General features: G+C 40.5%; 1 protein-coding gene across 3 annotated transcripts in view; it reads right to left on the bottom strand.

Moving 5' to 3' along the window:
- Positions 1-20,487, bottom strand: part of KIAA1549 (KIAA1549 ortholog) — a 154,275-nt gene that overhangs the window by 71,597 nt on the left and 62,191 nt on the right. For all 3 annotated transcript variants that reach the window (XM_074825970.1, XM_074825972.1, XM_074825971.1), the window contains exons 2-5: positions 9,231-11,978; positions 7,671-7,759; positions 1,716-1,893; positions 68-195 (exon numbers count right to left, since the gene is read on the bottom strand). In XM_074825970.1, coding sequence (XP_074682071.1) covers positions 68-195; positions 1,716-1,893; positions 7,671-7,759; positions 9,231-11,978 — 3,143 coding nt within the window. The remainder of the gene's footprint in view (positions 1-67; positions 196-1,715; positions 1,894-7,670; positions 7,760-9,230; positions 11,979-20,487) is intronic.

Genomic DNA, 20,487 nt, shown 5'->3' with positions numbered 1-20,487 from the left:
ATGAAACACGGGACAACCAAAGGTGAGGAGAAAAAGGGACAGACACAAAACATGCTGATCTTCTTACCTGCACAGTGAAGTTGTAGAACTCCTGGTGTTTGCTCACCTCCATGAATGCTGTTGTCAGCCCTTTCTCAATGCGCCGGCTAAAGTTGCAGAACCCAACATCCACATTCCGAGGGACAAACTGCAGCACTGAAGGCAAAGGGTACAAATTATTCCTATAGACAAGTACTGCCGTGAGAGAGAACACAGTGAGTAAGAGAATCCACGGGACTAGCACTTTTTCATGGAATTCAAGACACACATTGTCCAACACTGGGTAAAAATACAGTAGAAATACATTTTGTGTTGGTGCAGTCAATTGTCTACTCATTACGACCTGCTGCAGCAGTAATTAGATTACTGAAAGATACTAGTGACAAAATACTCACTGTCTTCTCTCGCGTACTGAAAGACCTTCGCTACATACATGTGGCTAATTTTACACAACTTGAACACTGAATCAGCCACACTGAAATCCTCAGTACTCAACAGATCAATGAAAATCTTAAGGAAAAAAGCAACAAATCTCTTTCTTGTAGACTGAAATACAGTATTTAGCTTGTCTAAAAGATCACATGTTGGGTCCATTAATGCCCATCAGTATCAGTCTAACACTCTCAAAACACCTAATTAGCAAACAATCTTTAAAAGCTAGATACATACACCTTAAAGTCCTTCACAGGAGAGAAAGTGTGAGAGTAGAAGAATGTGAGCAGGCACACAGACCTTAACTACATACTCATCTGTGGATTTCCTGATATAGTCTTACCCAAAGAAACGCTATGATTAGGTTACAGACCCTGATAGCAATGTTACACAAGGTTCAAGAACAGAAAACATATCTACTTCTATCTATATAACCACGTTAAGCAGTGGAAAAAGACATCACACCTGCGCAATTAAACAAGTGATGTCTTAACATACAGTTATTAACAGAGCAGAAGCAACACATGAAACATACCTGAACAAAAGCACCATGTTTGACATTCATTAACTCTCTGCCTATATACTCAATCCCTGTCACTACCTCATTACGCATTCAACCAACCAGGCAGGTGGTTCTGTTATGCAAATAGGGCCTGAAGAATATTTTAAATCATACCACTGATTCTCAAAATCTATTACCTAGGTAATATTTTACTTTAGATTATCAGTTGTCATAGACTTCACGTAAACTGCTGCCATACAGCAGCCATGGAAAACTGAACACTACATGAGCAATCCTCCTGATCACATTATACATGAGCAGTCGATCCTCCTGCTCACCAATTCTTCTACATTATGAGAATTCTAAATAGTGGCATTTAAAGTAAACATACTTTGAAACTTGACTTAAGCATTATAAAGTAGCTGCAGTGTGATTGTATGAGTAAATATTTCACGGAAATTTTTTTCTCTTCTCACCTTTTGAAGAAAGAAAAAGAGCAAACCTATTTTGCAACACGTCAAAAAAAGTTTCCTAAAAAAAATAATGAAATTATGGGGTTAACTGTCTACAATTTATCGTCTCTCAACCGTGGATCCAGGAAGTATTTCAAACAACCAAGAATTAAGATCCACAGCAGTAGAATGCAGAGTTTTGACTCCACCTTGCATACTTAATCCTAAGTGAAGAAGCGTGAATCAGTATGAAGCTACATCTCCTCCTCTTCGTGTCAGGAAGAACTCACCTGTCTGAACTTGGAATCTGTTATCTGGCACAGTGAAAGAAGGATGCAGAGAGAGGATCATGGGGGCCTCACCACGAAGAAGACTGCTGTTCACAAGCACATTTATGACAGCTACTGCCGTGTAAACAAAAGGACCTGATGTAACCAAGAAAGCAAATTTCGGGGACATCTTATAAACCTACAAAAAAAAAAAGGAGAAGAAATTAGAAAAAATCTTCAATGTGAAATTTGGCAACACTTTAGACCTACACAGTCTCACGCATTTCAAAGCCACATTATCAAGAGGTAGGAAAATGCAATCTTCATTTTTCTAAGAGGGAGCAGAAGCACAAACACTCTGATAGTGTTGTGCCCTGCGGCCTTGCTCCAGTGCATCAGAGGCAACTCCCCTGTCTTAGGTGCATCTACTAGAATCTTTTCAGTACAACACACCAATCTCAACACTTCTTGATTTATCACATTCCAGCATAGTAGCACTCCCTGTTGCCTGCATCCCTCTGGAGTACGTAAGAGTTTCCATACAAAATTGCTGTTTCCTCACTGAACCGTTTGCATAGCTTCTGCATTTCAGTCATATACCTCATAGTAAATACATCCTATACCATTCAGATGTGATATGCAAGAAGCAAAATACACATAACCTGTGTTTTATGGATATAATTTTCACACTCAAGAACACTTTCTTCCAGGGAACGCTTCTGTCTGCTTATTTCAGCACAGTTACCACAATTAGAATTTTCCTCTTCCAATTCATCTCCTGACTCTGAGTCTTCTTAAAAACCCCGAGGAGACTTTAGTCATCATGTAAAAGAAATGAGATTGTAAGTTAAATATAAACCTAGGTGAATGTTTCCATGAGACATTCTTATCCACCATTTCTCTTTCACCTAAGTAAAAACAAACTGAAGGCTTTTATTCATTTAAACATATTGCAGTATCTTCTCTCCTTCAGAGAAACTCAATATCAAGGATATGTTTCCCCAGCATTATTTTTTTCCTCTTTGGTTTACTCCCCCAGTTTGCTTTATTTGCCTAAGGCAGTCACACTAAAATATTTTGAGATGTCCAACATGACGGACTCAGAAATAAAAAAAAAAATAATCTAAACCAGAGACCCAAAGGTTTTGATAAATGTGCACCTCTTAGATGAAGAGATACTGGCACCTTGCAGGCTTTGTGCTGGTGAAGGGATATGTTAGATATCCTCAACTTCAGATGAGCCTTTTAGAAGAGCACAGTGCTACTTAAATTGTGACCCACATGTTCCTTACTGGTATTTCTGCAACAGCATGAAGTGAAGGCAATTGCTGTTTAGATAGCAAGAAGCTCTTTCCTGTCCTCCAGAAGCCATGCATTTTAAAGAGATCATCTTCACCAGAAAAAACTGTCTCAATAGCAGAAGGAAATAAAAAAATAATCTATGCTGCTCATTATTCATTTCTTCCTTCTTAGTCCACAAATATATGCAGCATCCAGCTTTTATTTTAAATGGATTTAGACCCACAGAACTCAAATTTGTTTGATATGAATAATATGCGCAGCTCTTTTCAGTTCCTCTTATCTGAAATTTTATCCTTTTATCTCAGGATGAAATGATCTCTGCAGTTTCAGTTTGTCAAACGGAACCAGCAGTTACAATGGGTAAGACATGCCAAAAGAGAGTTGCCCGTTACTTGCAAAGGAGACTACTTAAAAGGCAAGAAAATGAGGAATTAGAATTACAAATCTCAGTACAATTTGCTGGTGATTTCTAAAGCAATATATGCTGAGGAAGAGAGGCCTAGCGTAACCAGTGTATACTTATACACTAGAGTGAGGTATTTCAGACAAGAAAGCAAGCCTGCGATAGCTAACTCAGCTGTCTCCATCTCCGACCTGTTGCAGTGCACCACAGATGCAGTGAAAGCAGCCTACTTTGAACACGTACCTGCAATTTTGCATCATCTTTTCTGTCCTAACAGCTAACACTATTTCTCTTTTGTGCTTCACTGCAGCAGGAGAGAGAGAGCAACTCCAGAAGAATGGAAATTTTTAAAAAGTAACTTTTAAATGTAATTTTGAGGTAGGTAGCTTAGAACCACTACCGGTCAAAACAATAGCTATTTCTGCTTGAGATATTGCAGGGTTGTCTACAGTTAGCTCTCTACAACCTAATTCAGATGACAGGAGTAACACAGCCATGCCAGCGTGATGCTGTCTATAAACTAATTCACAAAGAAGTTTGCAAAGTTATCTAGAATAGATGAGCATAGCTCAGGACTCTTGATTCACGAATGAGAACAGCCCTTCTTGGCACAGCTCCGACAGTTCACAAACCCAGCCGTCCACCCAACCCTCTCTTGGAGGTTTCACCTCTACTGCCAGGACAGTTAGATGCTAACAGATTAGCTAGCTGAACCACTACATTTCAGAGTGCCACCTATTAAAGTAAACAAGTACAAATTTCTTATCTTAACACTTCGGGCAAAAAAGGCGGAGAAGCACACAAAACTCCACATGCACTTTGGAGGCATTCCCACAGCAAAAGCAGAAACCTTCAGTAGGAGCAGAGAACTCTTACACCACCTCAAGTTAAGCTATCCCTTCTCCAAAGTGCGACAGTTAATCCAGCTCTGCCGTTTCCACAACACAACCTATCACATTCAAAGTTACCCTCACAAGAGAGTGCTTCTAGTACAGAAAGTTTTCAAGCCTCGATTTACTAGAAGCTAGAAGAGTATTTGGGGAGAACATCATTGTGTGCTTACTTTGTCCCTTATGATCTTTCCTAAGTATTTGCTATTGATTATTGTCTGCTAAAATATTTGATTAGATGCACCTTTGCTACAATCTAACCCATGCCTACACTCCACTGTATTATGTTGTGTAAACATCTGGCAGAAAGCATAAACAACCAATTTCCTCACCACCACCTTACTAAGCATCCTGTAAAGAGCCTGCAGAGAGCATGTAACTTCCTGAAGATGGGCTACAAAGGCTTACAGGTCTTAAAAATGGAACAAAGCTTCTGTTTCTATGCACTTTAGGATCCTAATGCAACAACTCTCTCACCATTTTTATACACCTGAATGGTACCAGCCAGAATTTCAGCAGCAGTGAGCAGCGATAAAGCCAGCACAAGTCCACAAGGTGGCATCTTTGAAAGAAGTATTTAACTGCCTGACAGTGAGCTGATCACCTTACTTTAAGGCAGAGGTTTACTGATTTTAGATTACAGAAACCAATATGCTAAGGACAGGCTCAAAACCTCACATTAAATACAGCAACAAAGTGGCCGAGGTATACATTATACTGCACGATAAAATTTCCAAGCACAAATGAGGCTGGCAAAAAGCTTTTTCCTGCTGGCATGAACTTAATGGCACCAGGGGTCCTAACAGCAAGTCACTGCCAACACTATTTTATTTCACACCCCACTGCAACAAAGCTGAGTCAAAGGAACATTTTATAACAGATCTTACCCAAGTGTCATAAGGTTTACATTAGAGAAAGTTGACAAAAATGACCCTTATTCAAACAATAGGGTCTTATACTTTTGCAGATGCAATACATCGATACCAACTGGAAATGACTTTAAAATTTTAGGTTATTCTCACTTTGCTGTAAGGACTTTTGCTAGGAAAAAATTGACAAAAGTTTTTTTCATTAGGCAGGATTCAAGCCTGCCTCTTTTTTTTCCACTTCAACAACTCAGTGCTTGAAATAATAAAGCAGCAGAGACCAAAGTTTCAACTGAAAAAGTTGGGAAAAAAAAAATGTTTAATCCTCCTTTCAGTGTTAAATTTTGTTTTGTAGTTAAAGTGAGCAGCAGCTACATCCACCATTGCCATGGATTTTATTTTTAAAGCATACATTACTACAAAGTTAAATTTAACAAGACTGTCTCCTGATTTACTGTGCATTACATCACAGCAAGGGAACAACATCTGTGAGCTGTAACAGGAGACAGTAAAAAAGCAGCTTAGAGAAGTGTACTGCTTTACCATAACTTGCAAATGTACACATGGTTCCTGGGTACTCTTGACTAACAAAACTCAGGTCTGTTTGATTAATTAGGTTTAGCAATATAGACAAATTCAGTTTAAAATTTTGCATTACATCACCACTCAACATACTGATATTATAGACAGCTCTTTTTTTAAAATAAGTTTTGTTAGTACTCCACTGTTAGAGGTGAAGACATTTGCTAGTGATTATTTTTAGTGTAAAACCCATACCCAAGGCATCACAAAGAACACAAACGACAGCAGCATTCTAGTATAAAATAAGCGTAACTGATTCTACAGAGATGTTTCCTCCTTTTGATAAAAAAGAATTTGCGAAGAATGAAGCTGGACTAACTGCATTATTTATAAAAACAGTTGCTTCTGAGAAGCCTTAGGGCCAAAACATCCTATTGAGAGCTTTACAAGGCAATAGCAGGCATGAAAGGAAGGAATTTAAAGGATAAAAATATAAAGAAGCAGGATATCAAATGTTTGCTCCAATCAACCTTCAAATGTTTAGCAACAGATTTTGTCTTACTGCTGTTACTATTAAGAGGGTAAGCGCTTCCATATTATTGAGGCATATAAGGTCACTGGAAATTAGTGTAGTTCTATCATCATGAACTTTTGACTTCTGCTTGACCAGGCCAGTTTGCACAATCTGAAGGTATAATTCAGAAACCAGAAGAAAAACCTCTTATTTACGAAAAACCCTAAAAAGCTTATGAGCAGGTATTGCTAAAGGGACCTAAACTACACATAATTTATAGTGGCAGCTCACTGTGGCTGAAGTTTGGCAGATATTTGTAACACTCCTATCTTGACTGAGTAACAGAGAAGTATATTCTCAAACATCAGTTGTTTAATTACTGAGAGCAGTGATTATGGTAGGAGTTGTCAAAACACTGTCTCCCCACACAGATCGGCAAGCAGAAGTTAAAGGCACCAAGGGATTCTGTGCATGGAGAAACTCAAGTTATGTTCAACATTCAAACTGCTACTTGCATTAACGTCATAATAAAAATGAGATCATAGACTCAAAAAGATAAAAGATAAAGTAAGTGTGTGGGCTATCACAACTGGATAAATGCTGACATGAAAAAAAGCAAGTGCAGCTGAACCTGCACCTACACCAGTAATTTCATTAAAACATTTTGTTCTGTCCCCAGTGTCGAAGTATCTGACTATACAACAATAATTTGTAGTTTGGGTACCCCCAAACTACCTCTACAATCTTTTCCTCTCAGATAGAGGTGGGGAACAGAGCCTTTAAACCACAAGCACTCACTCTGAGGTTAGGAAACAACACTGAAATATTGCTCAGATGACTCCTTGAACATCAAAGCAGAGGAAGCTTTCCAAAAAACCCAAGAGCACAGCAATTCCTGTGAGTGGGGGAAGAATTGGAGTCGCACCTATTTAAAGGCTTAAAAATAACATCTTACCATTGCACACCTGATTTTTTTTTTCTCTGCCTTTTCATCTGCCAAATCCTGCATTTGGGATTCCACCACTTTCCCTGCAACTGCTGATGGCCTCACTTACAACATAAAATAGCACAAGACTGTGCAGAAGGTTTTGTTTAGCTTAAGGTGGTAAGTATATAATTAGCTAGCAGAAGAAACAAAACTTTTGAACAGGTATTCTGAAGGGTAAAAGCTTCTCAGCTCAGTTTCAATTCACCAGTCAAAGGAGGTGAGCAGTAGAGGTGGGGCACTGCTTGCCTACCTCTGGCAAAACCAAGAAGGGTCTGTCCTAGAAAGCAATGACATTCTAAAAGTGAAAAAAGCTGATGTCAAATTCACATTAAAAAAAACCCCAAAACCCAAAACTTGACTAACATTTAAGTTAGAATAAACCTCTCTCTGGTTGTGAGGTTGTTTCTAAATCACTGTTTTAGCCTGTGAGCTAAAACCACTCTTCTATTATACTGATCAAGGAGTACTTGTACACACTTCATACCACTTACCTCTAGCTCTACTGGTCGCCTGAACTGAACTCGGAGCACTTCTCTGATGGATTCACTGACATTTTGTAGAACAGCTCTTCGGGCCAGCACTGGAAATTAATGTCAGTCAGTAAATACATTTTAGCTTCATCTCTTGGGCTTTGGTTCAAAGCTGCATTTTCAATTGTGCAATGCATGAAAAAGCAGGCAATGAGACCAACTGCATCAAACGGGTACGAAGATGGACAAGGAAACAGGTAAGGGTGTGACTGTACCCTAAAAAGTGACTATACGTACAGTTTAAGGAACTCCAGGTTTATTTTCTCTCTCGTTTTGTTTTTCCATATCTAATGTCTTTAGCATTCTAGTAAAAGAATCTTCTAAAGAGCCACTGAGGCATTCAAACTGGATCTTAAAGCACATTCAGTATGACCTGTGCACGAGCCTGCTGTCATAACACAGTTAAAAGTTTTGTAGGCAATGCATGGAATGCAGATGAGGTCAGAAAAAAGCCACAGAAAATATGCATCTACTTTTCTCTTAAATAGAAAATAAACATACGTGACATTAATTACTGACAGAGATAGTCACAGAGTAAAAAACTGCTTAAAAAACCCCACATCCCTATGGATGTCATGTCTGTTACAGTCAACACTTGAGACTGTGACTGTGATCAAGGAAACAACTCAAAAGTGTTGTGTTGTCAGCCTGCATTTACTTTCCATCAGTAACTTGCCTACAGAACCACTCAAATTACAGGTTAAAAAAATCTTCCTCATCACCAGCATAGCCGGCTCACCTTTGTATCTGGAGGATGATTATGCTTATTTTACTTTACATATTGCAATCAAATCTTAAGGGCAAAATGTGTTGCTTACCACAGAACATGCAGCACTTACACAGCTGCCCTGGATTAGTTTTACTGGTATTGTTAACAAGCTAGGAAGAGGTAGGAAAACACCAAAAAAGCAAACACAGATGCTGAGACAATTTCGAAACACACTAACGTCACTTTTTCTGGTTACAAACACACCAAATCCAATTGAAGTAAGTATGGGAGGAGGGAAAATATAAACATAAACTAGTATGTAAAATTATAAAAATGGTAACAAAACCCAAACGTTTTTTAAATAAACTCTCCTCTTCTATATTACAACATTACCTCACATGCAGGTTTTTTTTACGAACAGCAGCAACAACTGAAAGGAGAAACTTACTCAGTCAGAACATTTAATAGTTTGGCAGAACAGTGCCATGACAGGAACAATCATTTACAACCCATGAAATGATAAAGCAGCCTCTAATTCATCATACTTGTATATAGGCATCAGCAATTTTAAAAGACAATTTCATTCCCTGTGCAGTGTAACGTATATGTAACTCACTAACACAGCGTACTTCATTCAAGTGAATTCTATTATTTTCAAGAGTAAATGATAAATCAAAGCTTTTACAGCTGTTTACCTAAATTTACACTGTATTTTCTTTGAAAGGTTCACCAGCTAATTCAAACCTGCAATTTAGCTAGCGTGTCACATTAGAGTGGCTTCTGAAAAAATAAAAACGTTAGGAATATCTTACCCGCAGTGACTAAGTAAGCATCGGGAACCGTGATGTCGCAGACGTAGGGCTGCCTGGTAGTGGTCACAGCAGAGGTTATGACCACGGGTTCAGATGGAGTAGTTGCTGCCAGAGGGGTAGTGGAGAATGTCCCCAGGCTGCCTGCAGCAGTTGTGCCGCGGCTGCCTGTGGCACTGGTGGCAGTGGTCGTGGTCATGGGGACAGTCGTGGGGGCAGCCGATGCATCAGTACCAGCAGTTACACTGCTGCCTGCTGGAACTTCATATCCAGTGGGAGAGCTAGAAGTCAGAGGAAACTGCGTGGGAACAAATGACGTGGTTGCAGACAGAGATGCTGTAGGAAAGAGCATCACGCTGCTGGTGTCGGCATGTGACGTCAGGTTGTCAGGGTCTGCGGGAGGAAGGGCTGTGTGGGCACTGCCCTCGCTGCGAGACGTTAAAAGCAGCGTGGGGCTAACTGTAGCACCAATATCCTCATCAGAAGCTGGAGCAGTTGAGAGCAGAGATGAAGATACATTTAAGACAGGAGTTGCCGGAAAGGTAGTAAACAAAGAGATCAGATTTGTTTCATTGAGCAAGATGCTGCTGGTAACAGACTGGGTGTCGGAAGCGGGCAGCACCAGGGTAGGAACCACGGAGTGAGAGGCGGAGAGTGAAGTCTCCAACTGAGAGGTAGCTCCTGTAACAGCTGAGGTAAACACAACTTCAGAGCCCGCTGGCAAAACTGAGGGTGCTTCCAGGACCACAGATGACTCGGAGTAAAAATCTGATGACGGTGTTATTTCAGGTATATGTGCACCTGGAGCAGAGGATGCATTTGAATAGAAATATGACGTTTGGCTGAGAGGGAACTGAGAAACCTTGATGTCAGTGGCAGAGCTGACAGTGGTAGCTAAATCCCAGCTGAAAACATCCTCAGAAAGTACTGATGTCCCAGTCAACAAGGTCTGAGGTAAGAGTGTTGATAAATCACTTCGCATTACAAAGTAAGAATTTAGCATGGCTGATGATAAAGACAAGTAGCTAGGTTCAACAAGAAATGGTGTTGATAAAAGATTGGATGGAAAATCTGAAATATTTAAAGATGGTTCCTCCCTTGTAGATGTCTTGTCAGGCAAAACCACAGATTCCGATGGCATTAATTCTGGCAACTCCAACAAAGTTGTATGACTGACTGCAAATGATGCTGCCGGCTCACTCAGGGTAAAGGTAGAGTCAAACAGAATGCTGGTGGCACCAGGAAGTTCTACATGAGAGCTTGGTGTCAATGAAACTGTTTCCAGAACAGGGAAGGAAAACTGGGCAACAGAGATGTTCAGCGATGTTCCTTCAGAGAGCTGATGGTAGGAAGGAGAAATTGTTATAGCTGTTCTAGTGCTAAGGACAGTGTCCACAGTGCTTAATAAAAACACGCTTGAATCTGGGATTTCTGCAAATCTTGAAGATAATGAAACAACTGGTCTTGATGGAAAAGAAGTATCAAAAGTCTCAGGTGTAGGCTCCTCTAATTCGTACCCCTCAGTAATTATAGTTGTAAATGGAGTTATGCCTTGTACTTCAGAGGCTTTGATGGTCAAAGCTTCAACATCATCGCCTGAGCCTACATCATCTTCTGGGGAAAAGCCTGCTTCTGGCAGAAGTGAAACTGAGTCACAATACAGACAAGAACTGTATGATCTCGTGAAAGGCACTGGACTCATGAGCTCACTGACAAGCTCTGATTGACTTGGTATTTCTGAACCAGCAGGCAAATTTGGTGCTGTTCTGGAGAATTCATGTGTAAACAGGCTGGCATTAAGAACCGTATTAGAGTCTGTAGAAATGGCTGATGAGTGAGGCGGGAAAGACGCAAGTGGAAGACTACTAGGAAACAAAGCAGGCTCAGCACTGGCTGATGAAGCTGGTAGGGCCGAGGGAATGCTTGGAGTGGGGAGGGTCCCTAGACTGAGAGTTTCTACGGCCCTGCTACTCACATCAGCGTAAATGTCACCATATGGGTCTGAACTTTGTTCTGTGGCATCTGGGGTCACAGGGCTAATTTTATCCAGCAGCTTGATATGAAGAGGCAACCCTTCTGAAGCAGCCCCAAAAGACACAGCTGTTGAACTTGCATTTATGTTTTCCCGCACTGCAACTCCCACCTCTGAAGGAATGGAAGTGAAATAAAAAGCTGTATTTGGAGGGTACAACAGCAAGTCTCTGCTTGCTGTTAGCATTTCACTATCTGGTACAAAAGGTTTGAGTTCTGTAAGAGCGTTACTGCGTTCAGGGACAGCGCTCAACGGAGTCTTTTGCTGTGCTGATTCTGAGATATCATATGGTGAAAAAAGGACTGATAATGAAGGTGTTAGCAACACTGTTTCTAACATTTCTCTTGGTGGCTCTACTGTATTAGCTGAGTGATGATCGGTTAAAACTGCAAAAGACTTCAGTGGAGGAGTCCACTGTGCCTTTGGGAATGAGCTAATAAATTCATCATCACTTAAGAATGCCTCATTGCTCGTTACGGAGACATCTACCAACGGCGTATTTCTCCCTTCTGAAATCCTGACCATTTCTTCTTGGTTAAATAAAGTCACATCAAAGGGAGTGGTAACTGATGATAAAACCGTGTGAAGGAAGTTACTTTCGTGGGACTCCAAAGTACTTTTTGCTAAGGCCATTTGTGTCCTGCTGCCTGATATGCTTTGGTGCATCTTTGAGTCCATTGAGAAAAAGGAAAAATTTTGCTGCTCCAAGGATCTCTCATCTAAATAAAGAGGGAGAGAAAAAAACAAAGACCCAAACCCACAATATTAGCACAGGTAGTAAGATTGTAATGAACAAACCTCACACACAGTATTTCTGGAGACAACTGCCCAGAATTCAAGGGCTAAGACAAAACCTCTCAATAAGTGAAAAACCCCCATGAGCGAGTCAGTACAAATAGTAAGATGCCCTGTGAAACTCCATTCTCTGGAAACAAGCAGGACAGCATGAGCTCAGGAAGTGGCTCCCTCTTACCTATGCAAGGCCAGAGTGCAGGACAGCTAATGGTCTCACCAAGTAAACAAACCAAAAAGGGTAACAAGGAACAATGCAGGGGAAAGTTCTGTATAACTTTAGGTCTCCTGCTTTCCTTTAGTATCACTTCATTTCCTCTGGTTCTATTATTTCTTAATACTAAACTCACTAGCAGATCTGTTCTTTTTCAAGGACCAGATCCTCCCTCTCAAATCAGAAATGAGTGACACTTAGGAGAGATGAAGAGGGGTTTCCTTTACGTTAAGTAAATGTGGACCTGATATCAAGAATTTGCTAAGTAACACATCCAGTAGTTATGCTTACATTGTCAGCCATTCATTTAACTTCTGGCCTTGTAGCAGTCAGTGACAAATTGCTTCATTACACAATTGCCATCTTTATTCACAACCCGCTGCAGGAGTACTCTGTTTATAGGCCACCTGCAATAAAACTTTCACTGCTCCAGTTTGCAGAATTCAAGTAGAAATAGCCAGGTTCAAACATGACGGAGAAAAAGCTAAGAATTCATCAGGTGTTTTAACAAAATACTTGCAAAAATCATGTATGAATACTATTTGTATAACTTGACTATAATTCCTCCTCTCTCACAAAAGTGTTTGTGGGTTACAGAGAAGATCTGTATATAAGCTTTTCCAACCATGGATGCGTTTTGCAGAGAAAAGGTCGATTATTGCTTGAGTACTTTTCTGAAATGTCAAGACTGGATTAGTAGCTTTCAGAGCTGAATATTAAAGGAAATCACAGAAAATTGCTGCAGGATATTTTTCAAGGATACACACAAAGGCTTCATCCTTAAATTATCTATCCCACCTGATCATCCTGTTTTCATACGGGAGTGTCCACACAGTGCTGCCGGAACCTACTGGCAACACACATTAAAAGGCAGGGGGCGGGGGCAGGAGGGCAGAAATCCCATCCAGTTAAACCACCAGGGATCAGTTTAAAATAAAAACGAGCATACACAGTATAAAGTGTCAGACCGTGATACAGTACACTGCTGAACTGTAGCTACATTTGTAACCCTTTAGAGGATGCCTTGAACTCAGTAACCCGTGGTACATCTTGCAGGAGTAGCTCACCTATCTGTTACACACTGTTGTCAGTCTAACAACACTTTCCAAAGGTGATAAACTGCTGTACTCAACCCCTCCTCCCTGGTCTGTTTGCTAAATTCCCTGACACATTTCAAGAGCTGACACACCAACTTGATAAATTTTGAAGCTGCTGATCCGAAAAGCACAATTACAAGAATTAATGCACAGAACTAATACCACTGTACCACTAATCACACCAAATCAAATATGAGCACTGTGATTATATACTTTATTTTACAGATCCCATGCACAATGTTTTGCAGCATAGCCAACACTACTCTCTCAAGTAGTCCCGATCCATTCTCTCCTGAAACTCACTGTAGGCATTGCCAGCTTTATGATGCTTAGTTGTGGTGTGATGATAAAATATACTGCCTTACAACGCTCTCAGGGCAAAAAAACAGAAAAGAAAAACCAGGTACACTCTTGTAAAAGCTATGGAAGACAAATACCCAAGTCCATCCCTGACTTCTTCCATGGAGGTCAGTGCAGCAACCATGGAGTAACAGCTTTCACAAGCAGTTAACGTAACAAAGTAGTTTCTAGCAAGCACAGAAACAAAACATGGACCCTGAGTCAGACCCATTTGCTGACCAAAAGTTGTTCAGTGTTTTCCCCTTGCTAAAAGTCTCCCTAGCCTCGCTCCTTCCTTTGACTTAGGCTTCCAGCCTTTATTTTACTCTTTGTGACATTCTGAGTAAGCAGGGAGTTATTAAAGGAAAATACTTGCAAGGCTATGAAACAAACACTGCCAAAATGAATCACTTCTCTCCCTATACGCATGCACAATTCCTTATAGCCAGCCCTCTAAAATCCTGTCCACCTTGGTCACGCTTTGGACACCTAGTGCTTGCTTACAGTGAATTCCAAATTGCAGGCAAACATGCTAACAGGTAAAGTTCTTCTTGTCCATCATGGCTTCATGTTGCAAATTGCTGCGGCAGTAACGCAAGACATCTGCGTTAGCTTCAACACATAAAGCATGGTAAACATGAAATTGCTACACGTGACAGTTGATATGACCAGCAAAGGTGAATACATACTAATTAGTAACTGCACTTTTAAACACCTATCTCCACAAATCTTTGACCCAAAACTAGAGATGATTCCACAAACAAAACAGTCTGACCACCTATACACGCCTATGCTGTGTATCATCTTCCTTAACCCACAGAGAGCTCCCTTTATCTTTGATCAACTTGATGGGGAGCTGTCACAAGGCAAGATCCTGCTGGAAGTGACTACATGTCACAAAGATGTTCTGAAGAGTTACTTGGACCACCATCAACTGTCCAACAGACATGCATAAGATTGCAAGGGCAATCTTGGCTTTAAATTTGTTTTGACTTCAGAATTAAGATTTTCTTGACACTCTGCTAATATTTCTTCCTTGAAAGACATAAATAGCAAATAACAATGTTGTCATACACCTGTGCCTCTTAACGTAAAGAATTCTGTCACTGACACCAGGAAGGGAAGAACACAACTTCTGAAAAAGACGTTTCCTTTTTTTCAGGAAAACACACCATGTCTTGAAAATGTTACAAGCTATAGGACAAGCTAAGAGCATTGTTACTTGAGGTAAGTGAAGTGGGAAAAATTCACTTGTGCATATAGGATTTTGAAACAACAACTCACCAAGTTTGCAAGCCAGTGTTCCATGCTATTTGCTCTACTGAGCGTTTTAGAAGGAAGAGCCATCAGTGATATGCCATTAATGAGACAAATTATTGTTTTCTGTCACCTCCAGAAGAACAGCGTACTAGTTGAATACTGCTCGTCAGGACTGTGCGTGCTCTCATGCAGAGCAGATGGGATGCGCGGCAGATGTGCCCGGGAACAGCCAGACAGCCCACAAAGAGGAAGGAAAAGCAAAGGAAAAAGGGAAGGAGGTGAAGGCACACCACGGCATGACAATCACACCCTCATCAGCGCAGACCAGCCGATCTGGCTATACCATGGGACAAAGAAAGCAGACAGATTGCACGTGTTCTGGTGTATCTCAATGCCACAATCGCACAAAGCTATTGATGAATATCTATGCTGACTTGTTTGTTTGCACAGCTGTTATTGCTGGGTAACGGTTTCCCCATCCAGCAACTGTACCGCTGTTGAGTGAGACAACGGTCTCAGGATGACAATCAGACAAGCCAAACTCCACCAAGCTGATAACATTATGAAAAAGAATAGATAGCTTATGAAGCAAAGCTGTTATCCCAAGCTATAGCAAAGGGGAGGAAAGGAGAGCACTTGTGTCAGGGGCCAGCGGGAGGCACAGATGGCACCAGTACAATGCCTCAGCTCAGACAATGACATTCGGACACGGGAGGAGTGACAGCATAGGAAATGTGCTGATGGGCTTGGGGTGACGAGCTCTCTGCTGCCCCTCCAAACTGTTCAGAGCCTAAACAAAATTCAGAAGTAATGAAACCTGGCACTGAACATGACGACCCCTTCAGCTACCAAATCTGTATTTACAGAAGCACAGCCATGCACCCTGAACACTGGTGAGGGCCATAACACCAGCACAGCACTCTCCCATGACTACAGCAAAGGACTGCTGCAATCTATAGACTTCTTCAGTGACAAAAATGTACCGTGTCGGCTTGTGTTCATAAACCAGGAACTAGTCATTTTTCCAGAAAGCAATTAGAGGGATGCAGTTTTCATCCTTCCTGTAGCTGCAGTGCTGAAAAGTAATGTCTGTTCTATACTCTATAAGTTAAAAAGGATGATTTTCTAAATATATATTTGTAATAACACATGCATCTATTCATATGTTGTCATATTTTCATATTTCATTTATTTAGAATAAATATACTTTCAAATATTTTTAAATGCAGGATCCAAGATGTAATCTCACCTCTGCCACTAATCTCTCATGGGACTTCAAAAACTTTGCATCACTCTTCTGCACTCTGCTATTAAAATGTGGCAATTGTACACTATCACAACTATATGTATCTATTAAAATCAGGTAATTTCCTATATTATGAAGATGGTAAATTATAGATGATCGGTACAGGTATGACAACAATGAATAAAACAGAAAAGTCTTTACTTGTGATAAAATTAAACCTTGAGGATGGAACTAGTAATTTTTGCTCTTATTTTTGAGAAACTAAGTAACAGCCAATAAAGTTTGCAAACACAAGAAAGTGCCTGCAGACTAGCAGCAAACCAGTTCAAAACATCTCACTGCAAAAAAAACGATCTTCTGTGTACTAACACAACAATCTACAAAATTAAATTTTAGCACCTTCATTTTTTAGGCAAGGAGCAAAATTGTTCTTTTAGTGCTGCCCATTGTTTCAGAGGCATTTTAAGGTAAAGAGGCAACTGATGCTACATACGCTCCAAATATTATGGGAAAATTCCTGTTAACTAACTAGATAACAACAGTTCCCAAATTATTAAGATTAAAGCTATGAACTCACTAGGAATATTCACCACTTGAAACAGCTCCCTGACTATAGGGTAGAGTTGCATATCACATTTAAGGGAAGCTTTTAACAACATTTTTTTAATTTAACTTTTTCTTTGAGAAACGGAATGTAAGAAATTGAGATAACTGAACCTAGCGTAGGACAAAGACCACCCAAAGGTAGAGAGAATGATAGATGAAAATGTATCTGAAAAAAAATCATAACTCTTCCTCATACAGCTTAACACTTAGTAACTTTCTAATTTATTTAACAGCATTTAGTTCAGCTTCCATGAAAAAGAGCTTGTATGCATTAGGTCATTGCAAAGTATTTACACAGTTCTCTTGAGTAAGCCGCTAACTAAATTTCTTAGGTATCTGGCTTACAGGAAAATACCAGCCACAGAAGCATGTGCAGCTGAAAAATCTGTCTGCTTTCTTCTCTGGGAGGCATTAAGCATGGATTGAACAGTGACAGTAATCACCCCGGCACACAAAAGCCAGGGAGAGGAAGGGATGGGAGCCTGCACCATTCCTCCTTTCCCGAGCTCCAGCTCCCAGCCCCTCTGTGGGGCTCTGGGCAGCTTTTGGAAGGTTTTGCTCCCCAGAGCACGTGCTGCACCCGTGTCCAATGCTCCCTTGGGGCAGCACACACTTCGGCTGTGCAAGGGACACAAATCATCCAGAGTCCTAACAGCTGTTTCTCAAAGAAGCTCATTTGCTTATTCTAAAAGATCGAGAATATCTCCATCATTTACCACAAGCCCTTCGGAATTTTAACTAATTAAGCTGCTTGTACCAGCTGAAAGGCTAAAAGAGAAAGTTAAGAAATAAAAAAAAAATCATGCTAAGTCTTGGCACTCTTTTGCACTACAGTTGAAGACAAAATTTCATAATAAATAGAAAAAATTGTATTAAGAGAAAAAGAAGCGTTAATAGGAAGCATGCAAAGTGAGTGCCTACGTACATGCACGCTCACTTTTGCACACTTCAGGTTTCAGTACATAGCCAAGAAAGAAGAGGAACATCTTGAAGTCATTCTTCATCCACATGCAAACAGATGTGGCTCAGCTGCTGCCCAGGTGCAAGTACAGAGGAAACTCCCCCTCCTGCACAGCAAACGAGCACAAGCTTCGATCTCTGCACAAGGAGAAAAGATGCACCAAAGCACAAAGGGAAGGGGCAGAGATAAGCCCTTGGCTGCTTGCCAGCAGAGCTGATGAAGACTTTGTAAAGAAAGAGCTCTAGTAGAAGGCAGTCTAACTGCATTTCATACCCGAGTCTAAAAATACATCAGGACACTCCTCATCAAGCACTGCATTTGAAAACCAATACCAATGAAGCTATAATACCAGGCACTAGCATCTACATTTTCTTCCTTATCCAACACTAAAAAACCACGCAAAACTTCCTTTAGGACACTTTCTCTGGTAACCATCATGTTAAAGAGCTGTAGGCAGTCTGGGATCCCAACTTCCACTGCAGAGCCGATGGAACACCTCCATCAGAAAACTTGTCACCTATGTTCTGATCCAGGAATCTTCCTAACATATCCACTGCTGAGGCACAACAGGACTCTCTAGTAGTTTACAGTAAACGGTAGATTAGAAGAAAAAAAACCCACAGCTTCTCTTTATTTAATACCACTGTAACACATTCTCTTTTGCACAAAAGAGAGGAAAAACCTTGCCACTCAAGTGAAGCTTTTTGTAACACAAAAGCTAACAGCACACCACCAGATCAGGCAGTAAGGGCAGGAGAGCATACAGATGGGGAGAGCGTGAACCACCCCACCACCCACTCCACAAACGCAAGCACATGGTGAGATCCACCTCCCAAACAGTATTAGTACTTTTGAAAAAATCACAACTTTTCTAACAAGTGGGCTGGGAACAAAACCCATGCACAGAACAGTTTGTCATGCCTACACAACACCTGCAGACCCAAACCATACAGAAATCCTCACTCATGGAACTGCAGAAAGCTTTTACAGCACCAAGATGCCTCGCGCTGACAGTCCCTCTCAAGAACTGCTCTGAACAGATACCCAAATGCAGAGGTGAGAAAGCAAATTGGCCATGACAATTCACACTATTTCAAACATTTCAGGGGGAAGAAAGGTAGATGCTTCCCATACAGAAGCCTTCTGTGGCCACTATGTGTTCCTACAGACCATCACCCACAGTTGAGAAAAGCAATGGCTTCATGCAGAGCTCAGTGCTCTAACATGACCGTCTGGCTGGCCATGCATGCGCACACACAGAAAACTGCAAATCAAATCACAGTTCAAAGTGTAGCATTCATGCTTTTTTGGCATTTAGTTGTACATGACATCATCATGTGGGAAGCCATATGTAAGGGATAAAGTACACAAACTTGAATTGGCTTTACAAATGTTAATTCTAAGAAAAACTCTCATCATATTTGCTCATCATGATAACCAGGTCACATTTTTAAAAAGAAAAGGCTTTCTTTCCCCCGTCTTTTTTTTTTTTTTTTAATTGCTCTCTCCACAGTAACTTGATTTTTAGTCTCTAAAGAGCCAGTGTCACTTTTCATCCAACCAAATGACTACTGAGAAGCTTTCTGTTTATGCTCAACACTGCAGCGTCCCCCAAAATGCAGATCCTGGAGGCTTTTGAAAAGACCAATTAAATTTATATTAGCCTCTCTTTTCTGCAGATGGCATATCAGTGAGTAGTATTTTGCACCCAATGCATACAAAGACTTTGTGCAAAAAATACATCCTTAAAACAAAGTAATTTTTGTTTCTTAAATTACGTTATCACTACAAAATCTCTAGAAGCAATGAAATGACAGAGAGCCTGAAGACAAGAGTAACTGCCTAATTAAAACAGAGCCTATGCTGTATCCTAGTAACCCAGTTATCCACAGGGACTCTCTTCATTGACATATATCCTTAACTGTGCCATGCTGACAAAGGAAAAATACCTTTGGACTGAGCTTTAAGTTGTTCAGGTCAGCAGGCTCGTTGCTCCAAAACAGTATTAGTTCAAGGAATAAATGGAAGTCCCAACCTGCAACACCTAAAAGCAGCTCCTTTAGGAAGTTAATTCACAAGAATTTTGTTACACAAAGCATGATGAAAAAATCTGGAAAGACGTGATTTTCAACTGGTATAAACCCTCACTCTGTATTGAACTCACAAAACAACAACTTCATTGCTCCAGGGCCAGATTGTAACAATATGCCTGTACATGCTTAATTTTTCAAACAGCTGTATATGCATAAGCAAATAATACTGAAAAGCTCTTGCACAGTCAGATATGAAGGCATTTAGTGGTACTCGCAGCATGTATCACTCAGCAAATCAAGTCACATGAGAGAGAATCTGTCAATGCATTTTCACAAAAAAAAAAAGAGATTTCACAGAAAAGCTGGGGAAGAGAACAGAACAGTCCCAGCTACCCCAGCCTTTGGGGCTGAAACTAAGTGCTCACCAAGAGCTGAAAACATGGAAAGAAGAGAGACACACAAAGAGATGGGACAGAAGTTCAAGAAGTACTCAGTTTAAGTAGAGGTTTGAAATAAGTTACCTAAGGTTTTTCTTTACAACATGCAAGTGGTTATTGGCCTTGACCTCACTTGGAAAAGGAGAAATCTCCTAAAAAAACCCTGTAATAAATGAGTCGCTGTAATACCAAAGATCAAGCTTCTGCCATAATTCATACCCACAGAACTTCCAGAAGACAATC

This window comes from Strix aluco, chromosome 5, assembly GCF_031877795.1.
Source record: "Strix aluco isolate bStrAlu1 chromosome 5, bStrAlu1.hap1, whole genome shotgun sequence".
In the NCBI taxonomy this organism is placed as follows: Eukaryota; Metazoa; Chordata; class Aves; order Strigiformes; family Strigidae; genus Strix; species Strix aluco.
This window is presented reverse-complemented; position numbering and strand designations above follow the sequence as displayed.